Source organism: Engystomops pustulosus, chromosome 3, assembly GCF_040894005.1.
Source record: "Engystomops pustulosus chromosome 3, aEngPut4.maternal, whole genome shotgun sequence".
Lineage (NCBI taxonomy): Eukaryota > Metazoa > Chordata > Amphibia > Anura > Leptodactylidae > Engystomops > Engystomops pustulosus.
Window position 1 is genome coordinate 127,575,296 of NC_092413.1, and position 20,879 is coordinate 127,596,174.

The following is a 20,879-nucleotide window of genomic DNA, read 5'->3' on the forward strand; positions in this document are numbered from 1 at the left end:
TCCCCCACAGATACCAGTCAGTGTGTGTTAAGTAGGACTCTCACAATTCTGACTGGGCTCCCAGGAGAGAAAGTATCTGCTTTACTCAGAAGTCCAGATTATAAAAAGGGGAACTTTCCTTCCTTTTTTCATACCCACCTCTCATGTAAGGCAACAGAAAGAGTTACACATAAGCTAACAGTATGAACCTGGAGATGAAGTGTGCTGCAGCCAAGTACCTCACTTGAGAAAATCAAAGTTAAGGTGAGTGGGAGGCACTGGAAAAAGGAAAAGACATACTGGGAAAGGGAAGATGAACTAAAATGTTCATTAGCATTTTCTTGTTACCGATTTTCTATAAAATGGTATGCCTATTATGCAAGACACTTACCTGCAAGGTTCTATTTTATGTTTACTTGTGACCAGGAAGCCAATAGGTTCCCTTCAACTAAAACAATTATATGTGTTAGCTCAATGGGGATAAGTGTATTTGCACAAACTTGAAAGAAAACCTTTAAGAAAAATAATTGGTGAAGTCTGAATAACCCTACAAATAAATATTAACAAAATCTGGTTGGTGAAAGGACATTATCTCCATGCATGCGTCAAAGGCAGCGTCACTGTCAATGGTTCACATATTCTAGCCCTACTTCTGACTGCAGGTGAAAGCACTATCCAGGTTAAGCAAAACAATGTGCGTCATCCATGGAAAAAAACATTGAGATGCTGTCAATTTCAATTAACCTACGTTTACAAATTACCTCAAATAGAGCAGCTGAAACAGCCGAGGCGCTTGTATCAGAAGCAGAAAATACAAGAAAACTATACAATATATGAAAACTAAAGAATAAATCTGCACATTTAAAAATAAAATGGATTCAAATCTATTCCAATGACAATGATGACAGCTGACCATTCTATGCAACATAATAAAATTGGACCATAAAGGCATATGAATTATCATAATATGACACGTCATTTAAAGGGGCTTTCCAAGACTTTAAACCTCTCCACAAATGCACTTTTCTAGTATGATATGGTGTCAATACTGGGCTACAATTCACCAAAAAAGCAGCTATATATGTACATTGTCTGTAACTACGTTTGGTGTTGAATACGTTGGGGCAGATTTATCAAGTGTCTGAAAGTCAGAATATTTCCAGTTGCCCATGGCAACCAATCACAGCTACCCTTTAAAATATTCATGAACACTGGTAAAATGAAAGCTGAGCTGTGATTGGTTGCCATGGGCAACTGGAAATATTCTGACTTTCAGACACTTGATAAATCTGCCCCATGGTGTAAAAGAAGCCTAAATATAGGTAAATGAAACATTATTAAAGTAACAAAAAGAATCAACTAGTGAGTGCAGTTTATGACAAATTGTAACCCTACCATCAGCGAAAACCTGTGACCACCCCTGGTTTGGCTATTTAATGAAATCACAATTCTGAAGCAATTTTGTGTCTTTACTTTTACTTGTCATAGTTAGCGAATTAGGTGTTAGTAGTAGTTTGGTATCCCATACACCGATTCCAATATAAACCCTTTACATGCCACAGGCAAAGCTGATGACAACATGTAACAGCTGGTGGTGCATGGGCGCAGCCATCTTGGCTGTGACTGTCGCTTCCCGTGACGTCATCAGGGAGCAACGATCCGCTGCCATGACAGCCTTGGGTCTTCATTAGACCCGAGCATCTGTCAATTCAGCAGATCTGATACGCGATGCTCCCTATCCACTATCCAGGGTGACCTATTGTAACATACACAATAGAGAGGACCTAGGACATCCATATCTCTACTCTACATCTCCAGTGACACTATGTAAAAAAAGGAGAATCCATGATTGCATCTGAAGAGAAAGATATTGTAAACAGATATTGTCTCTGTCAGTCCTGCTCTACACAATTTCAGTTTCCCCTGGTGTTCGACCCTGGATCTTCTGACGCCGGTAGCCATCTTGCTTTTCTGTCTGACGCTGTGGAGCTGAGCTATTCTCTGCCCTCTTCCTCTAGCCCCTCCCCCTGCATTCCAGGATGAGCTCACACTCAGTGACTTCCTTTGTTCATTCTAATTACAGACCTTCTAATTACAGACCATTGTAATTACTATTAGTCATATGTCAAATGCAGTCAGAGAACAAAATCATTGATGCACTTTGAACATATTTAGAAATATTCCTCAATACCCCTCAGATGCCACGGCTGTAGGGGAACTGGGAGAACAGAACATCACATTTTGTTGGGGGAAAAAAAAATAAAAATAAAAAATAAAAAAGTTCTCGGCATTGGCCTGGCAGTTATGCACCTCTTTATACCAGATACTACATATTAATTTTATTAAATATATTTTTCACTGATCCTTTGGGGTGCTGCCTATACTGACACACATATAAATCTATGACGTATATAATAGTAGATGTCAGGCAACCGAAGGTCAGCACCCGTTTGAATGATTTGACATGCAGTCATGGGGTTCAGTCACTTCACTGAGAATAAGGCTAACCCTAACCATTTCCTGTTCAATTCTAGGTATAGCATATGCTGAAAACAGCCCATCAATGTGGTGCTGGTTGTTGGGCCCCCCAAAAATATGAAATGAATACCTTTTTATATAGATTCTAGCAAAATGGTGTAGCCTCTTAAAATATAATCCCTTTGTAGGACAAGGAAAGTATATTTGCTGGGCGTTATCCCCCTGTGAATTTGCTCTGTGGGTCCCTGCTCCTGAAGTCTGGCTTCACAGTCCTTCACATCTGCTTATGTGTTGCAACAAAAATCCATCAGAACTGTCTAGTCCACCTTCTGATGATGAATCGCTGGTCAGAGATCTCCCCTACTAGTCTTTGGATACGGCACCCACTATTTTGGACTTCCTGTCACAGATTGAGGCCAACAGAGCAGAGAAGCTCTACGTGTCACAGCTGATGTTTTGGGGAGAGGGGGGGGGGTTAAGGGATCCTTCACTTCAGTGTGTGATGACTCCCTAAGCCCACCATGTCCATGAACTTACAGACAAAAATTTTATAAACAGTGTGCGATATTGCCAATACAAACCCCATGAGACTGGCCAAAACTCAAAGAGGATATGAATATGTTGGACTACAACCAATATAAACCTCTTAATACGAAATACTATCATAATACAATTTTATTCTGAATCACTTTACAGATCAGGAGGTACATATACAAAACAAAAAAGAGACAATACATTGCGTAAAATGAAATAGTAATAGGCCCTGAGCACAATCTATGCTTACATTACTATGTCATTAAGCCTGGGTTCACATTAAGTTTTCTGTTTACGCTCTGTATACATGTCCGAAAAGCTCCCATCGTGCACGGAGGCATAGTTGTTGCCTCTGTCTGGCCAGTATACATCGCATTTGGCGAAAAAGGATGAAAAGACGTAGCGATGAATATGCTCAATAACAGCCTAAAGAAATGGATGTATTGCATCCCTCCTCCATGCTTGCTGAGCAGATACGTCACTCAGCAGGAGGGGGGACCCGGTGACATCACAGGGGAAACTCCCCGTACATTGACAGCAGCCACTCAACAGTGACATATCCCACTGTATAAGCATACAGTGGTATACGTCTGTGCCATACATTGTAAGGACGTGTTGGAATGCGCCGAACTTGGAGGTTTGGGCAGTCAGATACAAATCAGGATAAGTCGAGGTCATCCAAAAAACAGAGTACAGAGTCACAGATTATAGTCATAAAACAGACGGGAATTCTTACAAATGCAGATTACCATTTTGCACACCTTTGCATAGGACACAATAAACCTTACAATTGGTGTGCACACCTTAGGACCCTGGACCATCCTCATAAACCATAACCTCTTGTGAGCAGGACCCTCACTCCTATTACATTTAATAATATTATATTTGTATCTGCCACTATGATTTGTAAAGTGCTACAGAATAAGATTATTATTATTATTACTACTTTGTTCAATTGAATAAAAACTATTTTATTTAACACTTTTCATTAAGGGAAGTAAAGGAGTTATAGATGGTGCTAGTGTATACAAGTACAGAATTTTGTGGGCTATTTTTTCCTCCTTTTTTTTTTAAATACACAAACACTATAACAGGTAAAATAGCCAGGCTTATCTGACATAAGAGATGAAAAACAAACATCAGAAGAGCAGAAATTCACACAGGATTGCGATTTTAACAGGTCTGCTCCAGACAGTCTAGAATTCACCTATAATAAGGGTAACACAAATCTGAAAAGGTTCTTTTGATAAAAAGAGAAGATGCACATATTTCCAACACTTAGCCCTCGTCTGTGTTGCTTTGGGCCAAATATGCGCCATTAAGATTTGCTCATTGTGAGGCATAGGATTTTCAATGGACAACCAGACCTTGCTTGATGAAAATAATCCAAATGGAGTTTATTTCACAAAAGAAAGTCCATAAATCAAATAACAGAATCACTAGAGCACAGGCTCTTGTAGTTCCACAGACCAGAAGGCAAATCAAACCCCCCAGATTGCTGAACAGTGACAACTTTTATACAATTGAAAATTCCCACAATACTCTGCAGCTGGCCTGCCTCTTATAAAGTCAGAGCAGACACACCATACCGGAGGTAAGTAGAACAGAACATATATGACATGGTTTTACATTGCACATTCCCTGGTTTTGGTACATAGCTCCGAGAGAAGAAAATAGAGCATTAGGTGGCCACCCTAATGAGGGAAGTAAAAAATAAGGGTCATTCATGCAAATTCACACAGAAGTTTTACCAGACCAGGGAGCTAATGCACCTAGAGATCATGTTAACACCTCGCCTGTAGAGGTAGTTTTACCCCTTTAATATAGCCTGATGTGGATAGTCCCTCACATCTCATCTCCCTATGTTGGGGCGAGGAACTGCAGCCTCTTCATGTGCCCAATAGAAAGTCTTGTGACCAAAGCGTAAGTACTCAGTACAAGCTCCTGCTTTGTGCTCCTCTGCTGCTGTCTATGTTGCTGTAGCAGCTCCTCCCCTGCCTGTGTGTCTGCTAAGCTGCACTACATCAGTCTGAACAGGAGGGGGAGCACCTCTGATGCTGGGACCTGCTTCTCTGCCTTGCAGTCAGTGCCCTCATCTACATCAGAAACAACACTGTGAAAAGTATGTATAGTAAACCCCTTCAGAATTTTTCAAAAATGTTTCCAAGTGCGAAATTCTCTACTTTTGAAGCAGATTTTGAAGTCATAGCACCCAAATTAATTGATAACTTACATTTCCAAAATGTCGGCTTTATGTTGCCATGGTTTTTTTACTGGAATTTTATGAGGCTTAGAATTTGGGTGCCATTTTTTACAACTTTCAATTCACTGTGTGAGGTCTAAAGAATAGCAAGACTCATAAATAGCCCATTATGGAAACTACACGTCTCAACGTATGAAAAACCACTTTAAGTTTGTTAACCCTTCAGGCGTTTTATAGGGGTTAAAACAAAATGGAGGTTCAGTCTGCAAATTGTAATATTTTTAGACAATACATTCATTTTGGGTGGAAATGTAAACATTCACAATGGATTAAAAAGAAAAAAAGGCTCCACAAAGTTTGTTGTATGGGCACAGGCATAGAGTGGAAGGAGCTCCATCCAGAGCAGATTTGCTATTTCACATTGTACAGGATATGGTTCTTTTCTTTTTTTAATGTGGACATGTAGGGGCACACACTGTATAAAACTATCCTCCCTCAAAACTATCCATTCCGTACCGGATTGTATAACACCCATTCCCCCACCACACTAAATAACACCCTATCCCCACATGGTTTAATGCCTCTTTTTTGCTTGTCTTTTTTTTTTTTGAGGGGGGGGGGGCATCCAGTGTGCAAGATTCCCAGGAGAGTAAGAGGTTACACCATAATTTCTGCAATGTTTATACACTTTAATGATTTTCTTGCATAAATTGCAGTCTATTAGTCTATTAACATCATCTACACCTATTAGTTTTTGTTTTGTATTTTTGAAAATATAAATACTCCTTCTCAGTGAAAAATGTTTCTTAAAAATGGTAAGAGGAATGTTATTACTTTTCTGGAAAACATTTAGTGTGACCTCTTAAAGTACCACAACCACAGTTTTCAATACTACAAAAACAAAACTTCTTTATACTCCTCAACCTTCGGAATGTAATGCAAATTTTTTAAGTGGTCTCAAAATAATCTGAAGCAATTTCGCAGTTTGGAGGACTTATGTAGCAGACAGACATTTTAGAGTAGTAATCAATAAAAGGGAATATCGTTTATGTCATATCTACAGGATAAGTCAAAATTAGATTATAGATGCAGGCCCTACCTCATTAGCTCTGGAATGGAGGTCCACTGATCCTTTTCCCTCAACTCTATGGGCTCGCCAGGCAAATAATCTCAGCTATTGTTGTCAGATATGGTGTTGCTTATAGAATAGTCTACATGGGAAAATCCCAATGAGACACAACAAACCTTTCAACAACAATGTGCATAAATAAACAGTATGGGTATAAATGAGAAGTCATACACCTACAACTTGCCGTGGAGGGGGAAAGGGAGCGCAAGGCCAAGAATTGTACACCAGTATATGCCTAATATAATTTATCATGAAATAATTTAGACATATTAGGAAGAATGCAGGAGGAGAAGATGTGATTTTATGGCATGCTCATATCCAAAGTAGTGCATACCAAAGAGTTTGTGTAGCACAAGATTAGTCCCTTACATTAGTAGTAAGGGGTTTATAAATAATGGTCAGATAACTGGTAAGTACAGGGTAAGAAAAGAACAGTTGACAAATAAGAATGAATGAGGTGTAGGCTGGAGGATCAAGTGTTTAAATGGGTTCAGGCAACAAATGCAATGATTCGCCCCTCAGACAAATTAATACAGAAGATGGGCAGTGATGAGATCATTGTTGCTGCACTGAGGGCAGATATAAGAAGAAGGAAAATGAAAAGAAGCAGATGACAAGAACAGGCAAGAAACCAAGTAGGGTTACTTTACAGTCCAACAAAATCTCAAACTAGCCGGCAAGCTGCATATTAGCTTTGCAGTATTATATAGCAAAGATATTAACTTTAGGCCAGTCAGTAGATTAAGGGATCATAAGATGTTGTTTAGCATTCTGAAAAGCAATAAAAAGGTTATTATCAGTGTGGCCAACTACTGCAGTTTTACTACTGCTTATCAGGCCGGTTGCAGGTTCAAAAAAATTGCCTTGTGGGCTGGTGGGATTTCCCAAACCCCAAACCACTGGACTGAACCCACAAAGCTCATGGTTCAGTCTAGCAAAAACTACGGCAGTGCATGGAGCGAGTAAAACGGACCAAACTCGCTTGTGTGCAACAGGTCTTAGACTGCCACTGGGGTATCAACAGGCAGGACATTGGATGCATTTGAACACCCAATATAACCTTGATGGCAATAAGATCATGGGAATGTCCATTCTGCCCAACAAAACATTTTTTTAATCCACAGTTAAATCTACTAAATCTGGAACGAATATTACAAGATTAGATGAAATCATATTGGAAAGGAAGAGGTCTTCTTGATCCAGTTCAGAAAATGAGCTTCTTTCCAATACAAAAATAAAGCTAATTCTTCTTAATTAAAACCTTCACATCATTACAAATGTGAATTAAAAGAAGCTGGAAACGGGCTGCAGTTTTCACTCAACTTTCAAGCACATTACCATATAAACATTTATTTCCCATAAACTCTATTAATAACAGAGTTAATGAATTCAGGCAGCACAAAGTCCTACTTGTGAAAAGGTCACTGTGCCCCTTATTTCATCACGATACAACTTTAATTATCTTATATGTAACCACTTCACACACAATAAATTAGCAAGTCTAACTACCGATGAAATAACGTAATAACTGATAGGATATATTATAGGATGTCATAGTGATGAACAATAAGTCTAAAAATAACATGCAGGCAGCTTTCTTCTTCTTCAATAGAAGTAATACCTGTTTTAGACCAAAGTAAAAATCTTACACTGAAAGAAAGTAGTAACTAAAAGTATATGGTGCATAGATGGGTGTGACGTGTGGATTCCACTCATCCACTGGTAAAATAATTCTCATGATGTCCATTCACTAATTCCCAGCGGTTACACTCAACCATTCTCATAGACTTGTAGGATTCAAGTAAACTGATATGGCCTTCTCTCTATTGCAGTTTATGGTGCCACTTCATGAATTTACAAGCAAGATGAAAGGATCCCTATTTAGCATTAACCTTACCAAATTAAATTGAGTCTATTACCTCCTATAAACAACATTCATAAACCCAGTCTCCCAGTAAATCAAACAGCAGATTACATGATGTAAAATTTGTACTGTAACAATTAGGCCCTCACTGTAAATTCCCTCTAGATTTAAAAATGTTAAAACTTTTGTAAGGCAAAAAGTAAAAATGTTACATTTATAAAAAAAAAAATTGGAAAAAGGCTGCAACATTATGGGGTAAAGAGACTGTATGTTTTATACATAATTGTACCTGCCCTATTAGAGACGTTTCTTATCCAGTGAATTTGTTTTATGTAGTGAAAATCTCAGACTTTTCAAAACTGTCTGTTAAAGAAAACTGATAAAGGGCATTGAGTTGGGTTGAGGAATGGTTAGGAGAGTTTCCCAAACCTTGGCGATATCTGCATTTACAGCAGGAAAGCTCCCAGTGTACATGTCCATAGACATGTACTGGCAGATGGAAGCATTCTTTTCACCTGTGTCTGCTTAGTACAAATCACATTGGATGGAAAAGTGCAAAAAAAGCTGTAGACGCTCAGTGGAGGTATTAGAACCTACGGGGAACAGATGCAACTGTATGGCATCCAACCATGGCTTCCGCTGAGGAAATACTGTGGGTATTTCCCAAGTGATACAACAAACTACTGTTGGCACACCTTTTGTAAAATAAAAGATCTGAATGCGTTACAGGATATCTTGGAAAGAAATGCAGAAAATGAAAACTAGTAGAAAGAGAGAAGGGTCATAATTGCTTCTAAATTACTCTCTCCCCACTCTATCCCCAATCCTGGCTGGTCTGGTGATCACAGTCCTACATAGGAGCCAATAATAGACAGTACAGGGCCAGAATTACAATCATTGATTGACCACAGTGGTGACAAGCACTGTGTATGGAAGTCACTGCTGAAAAAGAAACTTATAGATAACATTTACTTTAATGATTTGTTGCTAAAAGGGGTTTTAAAAGCTACTGATCAATGGGGTGCTCATTTTGCACGAGGCATTTGTATATTAATTTAACAAAAACATGCAGTTAAAGGCAAAGTTAGGCAGATTTGTTAATAATTACAAATCATATGATCCACAAATCACACAAGCAGCTACCACAAATTTATTGCCCAACCTGACAACTGGCACCTTCATTACACACCCATGTCTTTGTCCAGACTATTCCGGGGCACTTAGTAGAAGGAAATCTGATGTTGCAGCACCCAATTCCTATCCTGGCTGTCACAGTTGCCTTAGTTTGCATGCCCAACCATCAGTGCATCCAGGTTAAAGGCAACCTAAAAGGGTACCAGGGGGCCTTTCAATTTATACAGTGTGCGCTTATAACTTTCACTCGTTTTAATCAACTCCTTCTTGGTGCGTTTTTTTTTTTTATTGTCAATGAGTGTATAATACAAAGGTAGGTTATGGAAATGAAAAACATAACATCTCTTCCATTGTGCAAAGTATCGCTACAAAATGTTGCCGTCTTATATATAAAGCTTAGTGTAGGTGTATGTCCACTAAAGGGATCTGCATCGTAACGTTTATAATCACGAAAAATTTGCACAGCCGCTCTCTGGGACTCAGGGAACGTCATAGACTGGGTTTTGAGCCGCTTCCCAAAATACACTTATTACCCACATATACAAGAGCTATTGTCTGTTGCTGCTGCTGTGGCAGTTAGAAGATGAGCCATGATTGGTTGCTATTAAGCTATTTGCGCTATTGCTAGGAGCTCTAAGCTTTGATTGGCTACTATAGGCAATGAGTATAATACACCAACCAAAAGAATTGCTACAACATGTAACTTGTCTAATGCACAAATTGGGAATACTAGGACTGAGACATGCCAAGCTCCCTAACAAGACTATAAATCAAAATGCAAAAAGCGGGGGAATACCAACATTTATAGATACAATATGAAAACTTTATTGATCAACATACAAAGGGTATAAAATACATATATCCAATAAAAATCAAAAACATGGATAAATGACTAGTGCATGTGATGTGAGGGGAACCTGTACATTTATATATAGAGACACAGTATATGTCATGAAAAGGTAAAATTGATGGATAACAACAAGTGATGCATCCCTCCCTATCAAGCTCCACAAGTCTAAGGATAATAGATCCTAAACATAGGTACCAATGAATCATGGAACTTACACATGAGGCAGGTGTTACAGCAAGGGGATTACAACAGGGCTCCCGAAACCAGTGCGCAGCCCTATGCGCGTTTCCTTCATCGGGGGGGGGGGGGGGGGGATCTCCCTGATGAAGGAGTTTCCTCTGAAACACGCGTCGGGCGGCACGCTGGTAATCACCCTGCTGTGACACCTGCCTTGTGTGCAAGTTCCATGATTCATTGGTACCTATGTCTATTATCCTTAGACTTGTGGGGCTTTGCATTTTGGTTTATAATGAGTATAATACAGCTTATGTATGGAGTAATATGGATAGGGATACATAGATAGACATTTCTGATAAATCTCCCCCTTAGGTAAAACTGTTCCAGTTGCCCATGGAAACCAATCAGAAATCAGCTGTAATTTTATAAACAGCTGTGGAAAAATGAAACTTGAGCTCTGATTGGTTGCCATGGGAAACTGTTCTGCTCTCAATACTGACAAATCTCCCCATAGACAAACTGACAGAGACACAGAGAAAGAGTGAGAGAGTAAGTGAAAAAAAATAGTGAGAGAGAAAAAAAAAAGAGTGAGAGAAAAAAAGAAAGAAAGAGAGAGTGAAAAAAAGAGAGAGTGAGTAAATATTTTTTGTTATAGCTAAGGGCAGTTCTTTACTATCCCAGGCAACGCCAGGAGCTACAGCTGGTTGTAAATAAATACTAAGAAGTAAATTCAGACTAAGGCCTCATACAGATGAACGTGTCGGCGACCAATATCTGGCCGCACAGTTTGCACCCAGATACTGGTCTCACCACACTGTGACCATGCATGTAAAAACATAGGACACATTATATAGTTCGCCATACTATGGTGCTGGTCGTTTGCTTCTCTATGGAGAGGGAGGGGGGGGAGCACTCACCCGCCCTCTCTCCTGCACGTGACTTGGGTCCCTGTCACACAAGTTTTTCAGCCATATGTGCACATGTCACTGTTCCCTTAACGTACACGGTGGGCAGGCAATTGATGGCTGACAGAATGCACCTTCCACTGGTTCTGGTTTTCCTGGATACTGTACATATATACGGTGCACAACCATATTTTTTTGCCTCGCTAACAGCAGGGCACAATGCACATACCTTTTTGTGAAAGGCCTTAGGCCCGTTACCCACAAGTGTGTACATGTGAGATCAGAGCAATTCTAAAAGCATTGAAGAGAACACAGAATATCAGTTCAGCAGTTCTAGGTTGGGTCATCATGGGCAGCAGGCCTCACTGAGCTGTAAAACTGTAAAGACCCTCCAAAATACAATTCTGATGGGGCACAACATGATAGATGGCAAACAGTACATGTGGGCCAGATGCAGTTTCTGAGCTTTTATGTTTGTATTTGATTTTAAAAGACTTCTGTACCAGGAAAATTCCAGCAGCAAGTATGTGATTGTTAAAACCAGTTTTAATACACCCTTGGGCAGATTTATCAATTACACCAATTGTCTGTAATCGTCCATAAACAAAGCACAGCAAGAAAAAAAAGAAACGCGAATTAAGCGTGAGGATTTCATGAAGATGTCGGACTTGTTTTAGGAGGGAAGCTAATATGAACCCTTATCAAATATTTATCAAAAACTCAAGGTTTCAAACAACTAAATGTGAGTTGTAAATCTTGTGTACTGATATTATCATAACATACAAAATTAAATGGAATATCTAATAAAGGAGCAGTACAAGCCTATCGTGAAGAGCACTTTTATTCCTCCATGTGACTTTCTCTAGACTCCTTACCACTATGGAGGGATCTTTAAACATATGAAGATGATGATAAATTCACAAATCATTATACATTTGGAAATTCGATTTTCTAACTCATCAGCATATGAATCATCAAGAGGAAACTAAAGTTAGTACGACACCTAGTGATCATATCACAGTATAGCAACAACAAATCTCATCTAAATGTAAATTGTTTATATATGTATTAAATATCATGAGGTTAATTCATCCGCATGTAGAAATTGAAGCACAGGTACATGGTTGTGACGATAAGGGACACCTCTGCTTATGGATTAGACATCAGTTCCCAAATGTACGTCTATTTTCAGATCTACCTCATCTGTGCAGAACCATTTTCGTGTGTGGCCTGCAGCTGAATACAAGTTGTTGTAAGCCATGTGAAAAAGATGGCCATTCCCTCCTTTCCCTTTAAGGGGGCATCCATGATTCTCGGAGTAACTTCTGTTTTTTTTTTTACAGCAGCAAGAAAGGGGGGAGCAGTGGGGATCAATTTAAAGGACAAACATTAAAGGGAGCATTCAATGTAAAATGGAAACAGAAAAGGGGTTAAAATTATAAAGCATTATATGTTGGTGGGCCACATTAGGAGATATGGAGTCAGGGGTCCATAGGGTTGCCCTATACAATTTGGTCACAGTAAAGGGGGCATTGTACATGGTGGACAGTCACACGCAAGAGGGGCATAATTATACGGAATAGGCTAAGGGGTGTAGCTAAGGTGTGGCTTAAGGCAACATCCTATGTCCCACTTTCGCCATCACAAAATCTGGGAGCTATGAAAGCATATCCTATTTTTGCACTCATGAAAGTTAATGGGTCAGTAAAAGCATTCGGATGCCATCTATATACTGTCCATTTGTTATGAGCGGTTGTTGGGAGAATGGTTTATACTGACTGTATGCAGGTGATTCTGTTAAATCCAAACTATGTAGCCCACAAAAAAATAAAAAAAACATTATATTGGTGGACCTGGTAAAACTTTGCATTCCTTGACATCGGAGTTGAACTCTCCTCCTCTTTGACTTTATACACCCAATTTACATCTCACTTTAAAATTGAATTTCTGGGTGATGTCACCACAGTGGATCATGAAATAAATAAAAACAAGATGGCGTTATGCTGCTTGACAATATTCTGGTAGTGGTTTATTAGGCCAATTGCTGATGACAGGATCCCCGTAATAAAAATAATAATTCTGAACACCTGGCTTTAAATTAAGAACACCCCTATGTATAGCTACTACTATTGTAGATCTAAAATTTTAACACAAGCTCTCATTGTAAGGATTAATGTGAATGTCCCTGCTGTCAAGACACTCTGTAAAAAGAAAATCCAAAGACTCCCTTATTCACAATACTTGCCAACTGTTTTGTCAAAGAAAATACCTAAAAGTATGAAGGGGCACTTAAATTATCTTACCATATTTATCACGTAGTCCAACTGTACATCTGAAGACACCTCCAAAGGCAACATCTTCTCCAAATATCACTACAAAACAAAATTACAAAGTTAGTTAATAGTTTCATTGAAAAATGCACAGCCAAATAATATTATGTGATGTCATATACTGTACATATGTGTTTCCTATTTAGGTCGGGTATATGGCCGGAACCTCTTAGTAGATATGGGTGCTGGTGAGCTAGTGGGGGGGGGGGGGGAGACCTTTAAGAATGGGGATTAAAACACCAGTCTTAATGAATTCCCCGTAATAAATGACAAAGATGAAACCGTTTCTATTACCATGTTAGCAATTATTAAAATTAGCAATAAAATGAACCTACATTCACAAATGATGGTTTGTACCGAGTGTTTACCAATTCCCGATTTCACTGCTTGGTGGAACGGAATGGAGAGTATCCATTCTGTCACTCCATATGCAATAGTATGGGAGTGTCGGAAATTGCTGAACTCCACTATCTCCAGCCCTCTCATTCACCTCATATGAATAATCCTACTGCTCCATTCATTGGCATTCCGCAACATCCAGTAGCGATAATGGAACCCATGTACTCTGGATTTTTGGGGGGCCCAGCTGTCGTACTTTCACCGACCAGCATGTATCCCTTGGAGGGTCACTCCAGCCCGCTGATAGCTGACACTTCCAGTTGGAGCAGAAGTGTGGTCTCAGTGTGAATGGGCATTGGGGGCAACACTGGAACCAGGAGCTGGAGCAGGGAAAGAGCACCAATTTCTTTCATTATGACTTCCCTGGGAACTCTAGAAAACCCCATCTATGAGGCAGATCTACAGTTCCATCACAAAGAAGGACTAACTATCCTTTCAGAGCAATTTTAGGTGATCATCCTACCAAAACTTGAACTTCATCAATCTTAATAAAAACATGCATCTAAGGTCAATCTCCTCCTTAAATAATTCATACATTTTTCACAAAAGACAGTCAAAACCATGTATCAAAACTGAGAGCAAAACTGACCAATTGACCATGAAAACCAATAAGAGCTCAGCTTTCATTATATAAACTGAAAAATGAGGCCAGCTCCCACACATTACAAAAATCTGAGGTAAAGTGGACAACTGACTTTAAAAACCTTGAAAATCCTAGACCTACTTTCTACAACACAATGAATGGCAAGAAAATGTATTTCGCAACATCCCTGATCTATGGATCATCATGGTTGGAAATGAATGCTTTTTCATGTATGACTAATCGGTGGCTACAATGCTTGTCAGTGTGCACTTGTACATGTGCGCTACATTCCTAATCATAGAACGGCTGTCACGTCATTATGCACAGCACAGCAGAGGCTCCACATGTTCCCTGCTCTGGTGGATGCGGCTGTCATCTTGATCTTGTCACTGAAATGAGCACAAGCCAATTCACATAGAAGAAAATGCAAACATTTCATTTTCCGACTTTTACTGGAAATTGCCCAGACTGTCACCAAGAAAAAGTGTGACATTTCAGAGAACCATCTCTTCTTCAGCCTAAGATCTTCTGACAGTCTGATTTTATACTGCCTACAACAGCTCACGGAACCACAGATATGTCAAAAGAATTAGAAGGATAAAAAACCCTGTCATGTTGCATCAGCTAATTGGTAAACGTGGTAAAAACTGGTATCATGTGTTTACAGCGTAGAATCAAATATAAGCAAGTTCATCAAACAGACGTCTGCTTTCTATCATGTGGTCTCCCGCTGTTCCTTGCTTTAGTCGTCCTTGCTTGTATAAAGTCACTGCTGAACCCATGCAATACTGCCGCCATTGAGTTCCATTGTGAAAAGAGGTTCACACCTCAGATATGCGTTTCGTTAAAATGATTAAATGACCTTAGCTCCAAGCGTTCCTGTGTCCTCAATGTTTCTTCATAGCATCATGTATAGGACAAAGACTGTCAACCATTTTAATATACAGGCAGTTCGCGTGTTATGTATAAGATAGGTTCTTTTTCTTTTATAATCGCTTTATTGGCACATGAAACAGAACAGCATCACAAATCAAGGAGCAGTAGTTGAGGTACCTCAAAGATAACATGGTACATCATTATGTAATCATTCGCCATTCATGGAGAATGCTGCAGAAAAGCAACAACCTTTAAAACCCCCTTCCCAATTTATACATATACCAATAACCATCCTTGTCGAGTGGAGTCAGAAGAGCAATACAGTTAAAGTAAAAGTAGTAACAAGGGTTAGGCAACACGGTACTAACGCGTCTTACACCTAGGATTGAGAAATCCCTTCTATCAACAATGCACAGAGGAGTACAGGAAGGGTGTCCGTCACTTACCGTATATACTCGAGTATAAGCCGACCCGAGTATAAGCCAAGACCCCTTATTTTAACACCAAAAACGGGAAAAACCTATTGACTCGAGTATAAGCCAAGGGTGTAGTATACAGCCAGCCCCAAGTGGTATACAGCCAGCCTGCCCCCTCATGTATACAGCCAGCCTGCCCCCCCCCCCCCCCGTATGTTGAGCAAATTTAAAAAAAATAAACTTAATTCTCTCATTTCTCATGGTAGAGTTTCCAAATGGCATTTATGTTTTACCGGATAATTCTCAACCACACACAGAAGAGGTTTCCCAGAAATGCCAGATTTATCGCCAGTAAAGTAGTTAGCAGCTGGGATGGGAGCTTGGGGCATTGACAAGTGTTCAGATGCATTTTTTCCCCTCAACCTTTCAAAAGCCACCACTTTTTTTTTCTGTCATAATAGCTTGTTTTTTGCTTGTTGAATTGAATTTTTAAACTACAATTTTAAACTGTAATTTAACTTCTAACCACCACACTATCAACTTTCAAGTGAGATGTAAATTGATTGTATAAAGTCAAGGAGGCAGAGATTTTATCACTGAAGTCAAGCTTTTTTCCTCAGAAAGCCCCTTCATTGTAATTGATGGTCCTACATCCAGAGAAATCACTAGATCTCCTGAACTAGATTCAGATCTCACCGCATCACACTTGCGAGTGTAGAAGGGGCCTAAGGTGATACATGACTGATGTCTGCAAGTATTCACCAAACCCTGCAACAGTAACAGTGAAAACGGCAGCTGCTGTCCTAACCATAGTCTCCATACTTTGTATCTTGGAACCTGTTAGAACCCAATAAGCTTCTTTGATACATGCTGCTAATACATATTAATATTCCATATTACCTTGTAAGTACTCCAAAATTTGATATACCCATACAGTGAAGGAAATACTTACCGTATATACCGGCGTATAAGACGACTTTTGAAGACAGAAAAATCTTCTGTCTTCTCTGGGGTCGTCTTATACGCCGGTAATCGTCTTATACGCCGGTAATGACGGCGTATAAGACGATCGCGCTGCATGGAGAGGGCTCACGGGCTGAGCCCTCTCCATAGCCGGTAAGTCTTTGCTGCATATTGCAGCAAAGGCTTACCGGTAACACCCGCGATCGGTGCTAGCACCGATCGCGGGTGTTTTCACAGCGATGGCTGCCGGCAAAGCTGCCGGCAGCCTCAAAAAGATGCGCATGGGACATACTCACCGCGCCGTCTTCTTTCTTCTGCTAGGCGCCGCCATGTTTTTCCCCGGGTCGGCGCCTAGTATGACGTCAGCAGCGGCGCGTCATACTAGGCGCCTGCCGGGGAAGATCAATGGCGGCGCCCGGCAGAAGAAAGAAGACGGCGCGGACATCGGGGGAGCATCGGGGTGAGTATATGATTATTTTTTTTAAATGCTGGGCTGTATACTACTGGGGGCAGTGCTGTATACTACTGGGGGCAGTGCTGTATACTACTGGGGGCTGTGCTGTATACTACTGGGGGCTGTGCTGTATACTACTGGGGGCTGTGCTGTATACTACTGTATGCGTTGGAAAAGGGGTAGTCTTATACGGCGAATATATCTTAAACTCCATATTTTAAACAGGAAAGTAGGGGGGTCGTCTTATACACCAGGTCGTCTTATACGCCGGCATATACGGTATTTGATCCCTGGCTGATTTTTAATGTTTGCCCAAAGAAATCAACAGTCTCTAATTTTAAGATAGCTTAATTTTAACATTCAGAAATAGAATTTAAAAAAAAAAATCACATTGTATAAATTATATAAATTTATTTGCATTTTGCACTGAGAAATAAGTATTTGTAGTTGATGATGAGGTTTGTGCACATGTCAGGAGGAATTTTGGTCCACTACTCTTTGCAGATCATCTCTAAATCATTAAGATTAAGGCTGTTTCTTTGTAACTCGAAGCTTAAAGATGTATTCCAGGAATAAACATAACTCATTTGCAAATAGGTCCTTAAAATATAAGCCAATATGTAATTAGTTATTTAAAATTTTACTCCCCTCAGCAGAAAAAGGTTGTTGACATACACTGTAATGGAGAATTAAAATGCTATTGGGCCTTTAATCAGTCCCTGTGGAGGAGACAAAGGTAAGAACATGGCCACTGGTCACATGTCCCACACCTGCCTGGGCAGGACATGTGATCATCACTATGTTTGGCTGTAGACCATTGGTTGCAGTGCATCCAGTATGGCCAGTGTTGCGTTGAGACGTCATCTCAGTGAGGTAATGTGCAGTGATGGCAGTTACACATCATTACTATGGTAACAGAGCAGGACAGTCTGCTACATCATCAGTGGGAGCAGACCATAAGATGGAGGAGGAGTTACTAAGAATTAAAGGATCATGAGACTTGTAGTTTCCACAGGCGGCAATTTTGGTGATAACTCCACCTCTATAACATTTTGTGAATCATAAAATCAAACTATTTAAGCTCCTTTGTGCCTTATTACACTGAGTTTTGTTGTGTTATTTTATTTATAGCATTATGGGGTTTTTGTATCAGCTGTTCATGGAACTTACAGGAATACCCCTGTAAGCTCCCTCTATTAGTTTTCTATGGCATTAAGGTCTGGAGACTGGCTAGGCCACTTTATATTCTTAATGTGCTTTTTGACCCAATCCTTTGTTCCCTTGCTCAGCCCCTGAGCCCTCTTCATATACCCCCTACCTTAACAGGACATTCAGGAATGTCCGAATGCAGAAAGGGTTTGTGCCAGTATTGTGTCACGGATGCACTATGTCTGCTAAGCCACAAATTTCTGCACCTAAAGGGGCATTCCAGTGCAGAGTCAGACCATGCACCCTCTTTAATACAGCAACTCGACAGAATTGTTTTGCATGTTCTATGTTAAAGTTGCACACTTCCCAAGCAGTTCAGGGGGTGCCAGATTAATGAAAACCGTGAGCCACTTTACATGAATCTGGCCCACTCTGCACACTTCACAGGCAAACTGCACGTACAGCAGTTTGCAATATTTTTGAAAAATGTGTTCCATAACCCTAGCATAGTGGTGTTCAACAGTATAGCAATAGAAATAGAAGGAATCAAATAAATCAAACAATTACTTATTTCTCTCTGCAAATTGCAAATACATTTTTCTGGATTTTTTTTTTTTATAGTCAATCTCTCAATGTTAAAATTAACTAACCCTTAAAATTAGAGACTGTTCATGTCTTTGTAAGTGGGCAAACCTTAAAAAAAAAAATCAGCCAGGGATCAAATAATTATTTCCTTCACTGTATATATTTATATTTCTGCACACACCGATAAACATAAGTAGTATTTTGTCTATATTATACCTGCCGTTGGATCCTTTGATAGTGTATTATCCAATGCACTTTGTATGGCCTGGAAAAGGTTCATTTTCTGAGTTGGTCCTGTAAAACAGTTTAAAGTAATGAACATCAAATAACACACTTGCAAATGTAGAGAAGATTCAGAAAAAATGAACAGTGGCCATCCATGCACAACACCACTCCTTTCACACAGGGAACTTAGGGACACGGCCGATTAAGACAGCCACGGGCCCTGGGGTGTATGAATATTATAGCCCCTACAAGTTTGTGATTCTCTTCCTACACATGGCACTAGAATCAAGATTGACAGGAAAAGAACGATGCATCCCTTCTGCTTGCTTTCAATCAGCAGTTTCAGGACCATTGGAGTACCATGAAAGGTCCTGCAATGGCTCTTGTGTACATGTGTTTTGAGAGCAGGAACAGGATTTTCTCAGGAACTTCTCTTATCGTAACTGTACAAGTCAATAAAAGTCCCACCTGTCCACAGTGCAAAGAACCGCTGACAAGCAGAAGCGGGCAGGACTTGTATCAGAGGGGGGGGGGGGGGGGGAGGGAGTTAATAAATTAAAAAAAAGACGCGGCGCTCCAGCGACATAGCCGGCGCTCCCCAGAATAATTAGCATAATGCTTATAACTCTATATTGCCGCAATCGTGGCGTATAGATTTACAATAAATAAACTTCATAGTAGGACATGTCTACCATCAGTAAACTGAACCACTGAAGTAAATAAAGGCTTCACCAAAACATGTTTTCTGTTGTGGATCTGATCCAGACTCTTACGGTCTGAATCAATCGGCTATTAGGTTTGCTAGTAACACATCCAGATTTAGTAGGACAATACAAATCTTTTGCATCTATTTCTTAATGTTCTGTGGGCATGGGCGTGAATGGCATGGGTCTGCGTTCTTTTGAAAAACAAGCAAACTTTCTGGCATAGTTTTGCCCGGCGGCTGTGCTACCCCATCAATCCAATTCTACTGGAATAGCCCTTTAAGAATTCAGCACTACTGGGATTCTTACAAAGAAGCATGTATGAAACTTGAGTCTTGTGTAAATGACCTCCACTGGGTTTAAGGGGGTTATCATCACATGATCACTGTCACATGGCTGCAGCAGTCACATGATCTGGTGGGGGCAGGAGAGAGGATCTGGAAGGAGGGAGTGTGTGCACCATACCATGGGCACAGTAAGTGTCCCTGTGCTATAGCTCTGTAGTGGAGTCCTGGAGTTGACCTTGTGCCTCCAGCCTGTAACCAATACCAAATTCAAACGTGGAGTTGGAGAGATACAGCTGTGATATTGTGGGCAGTAACCATGCACACCCAATTGTTAGTCTCTGAGGTGAAGCATATGGCCCGGGCACCTCATATAACACCCATCCCATATGAATGGTGCTCTTCACAATGTCACACACAGCCACTCTATACAATGACACACATACAGCAATCATCCTCACCGTATTCCGAGGGCTCGGGGTCTGCATGGAAGGTAAAATGTGCAGCCGATCTCGTCTGTGACTTCAAATTGTGCCGATTCCATCGCAGAACACACTGAGATAGCCGGCTCCCGGCCCCTGATACAATCCTCAGAGCCGCCATGTTTAGAGCCAGCAAGGACTGAACAACGCGAAGGGGGCGTGGCTAGTGGGGTACT

At 40.3% G+C, this 20,879-nt stretch overlaps 1 protein-coding gene across 1 annotated transcript in view; it reads right to left on the reverse strand.

Moving 5' to 3' along the window:
* Positions 1–20,879, reverse strand: part of BCKDHB (branched chain keto acid dehydrogenase E1 subunit beta) — a 102,994-nt gene extending 82,115 nt beyond the window's left edge. Inside the window, exons 1-3 of the mRNA XM_072142064.1 lie at positions 20,683–20,879; positions 19,225–19,302; positions 13,557–13,625 (exon numbers count right to left, since the gene is read on the reverse strand). Coding sequence (XP_071998165.1) covers positions 13,557–13,625; positions 19,225–19,302; positions 20,683–20,824 — 289 coding nt within the window. The 5' untranslated portion in view covers positions 20,825–20,879. The remainder of the gene's footprint in view (positions 1–13,556; positions 13,626–19,224; positions 19,303–20,682) is intronic.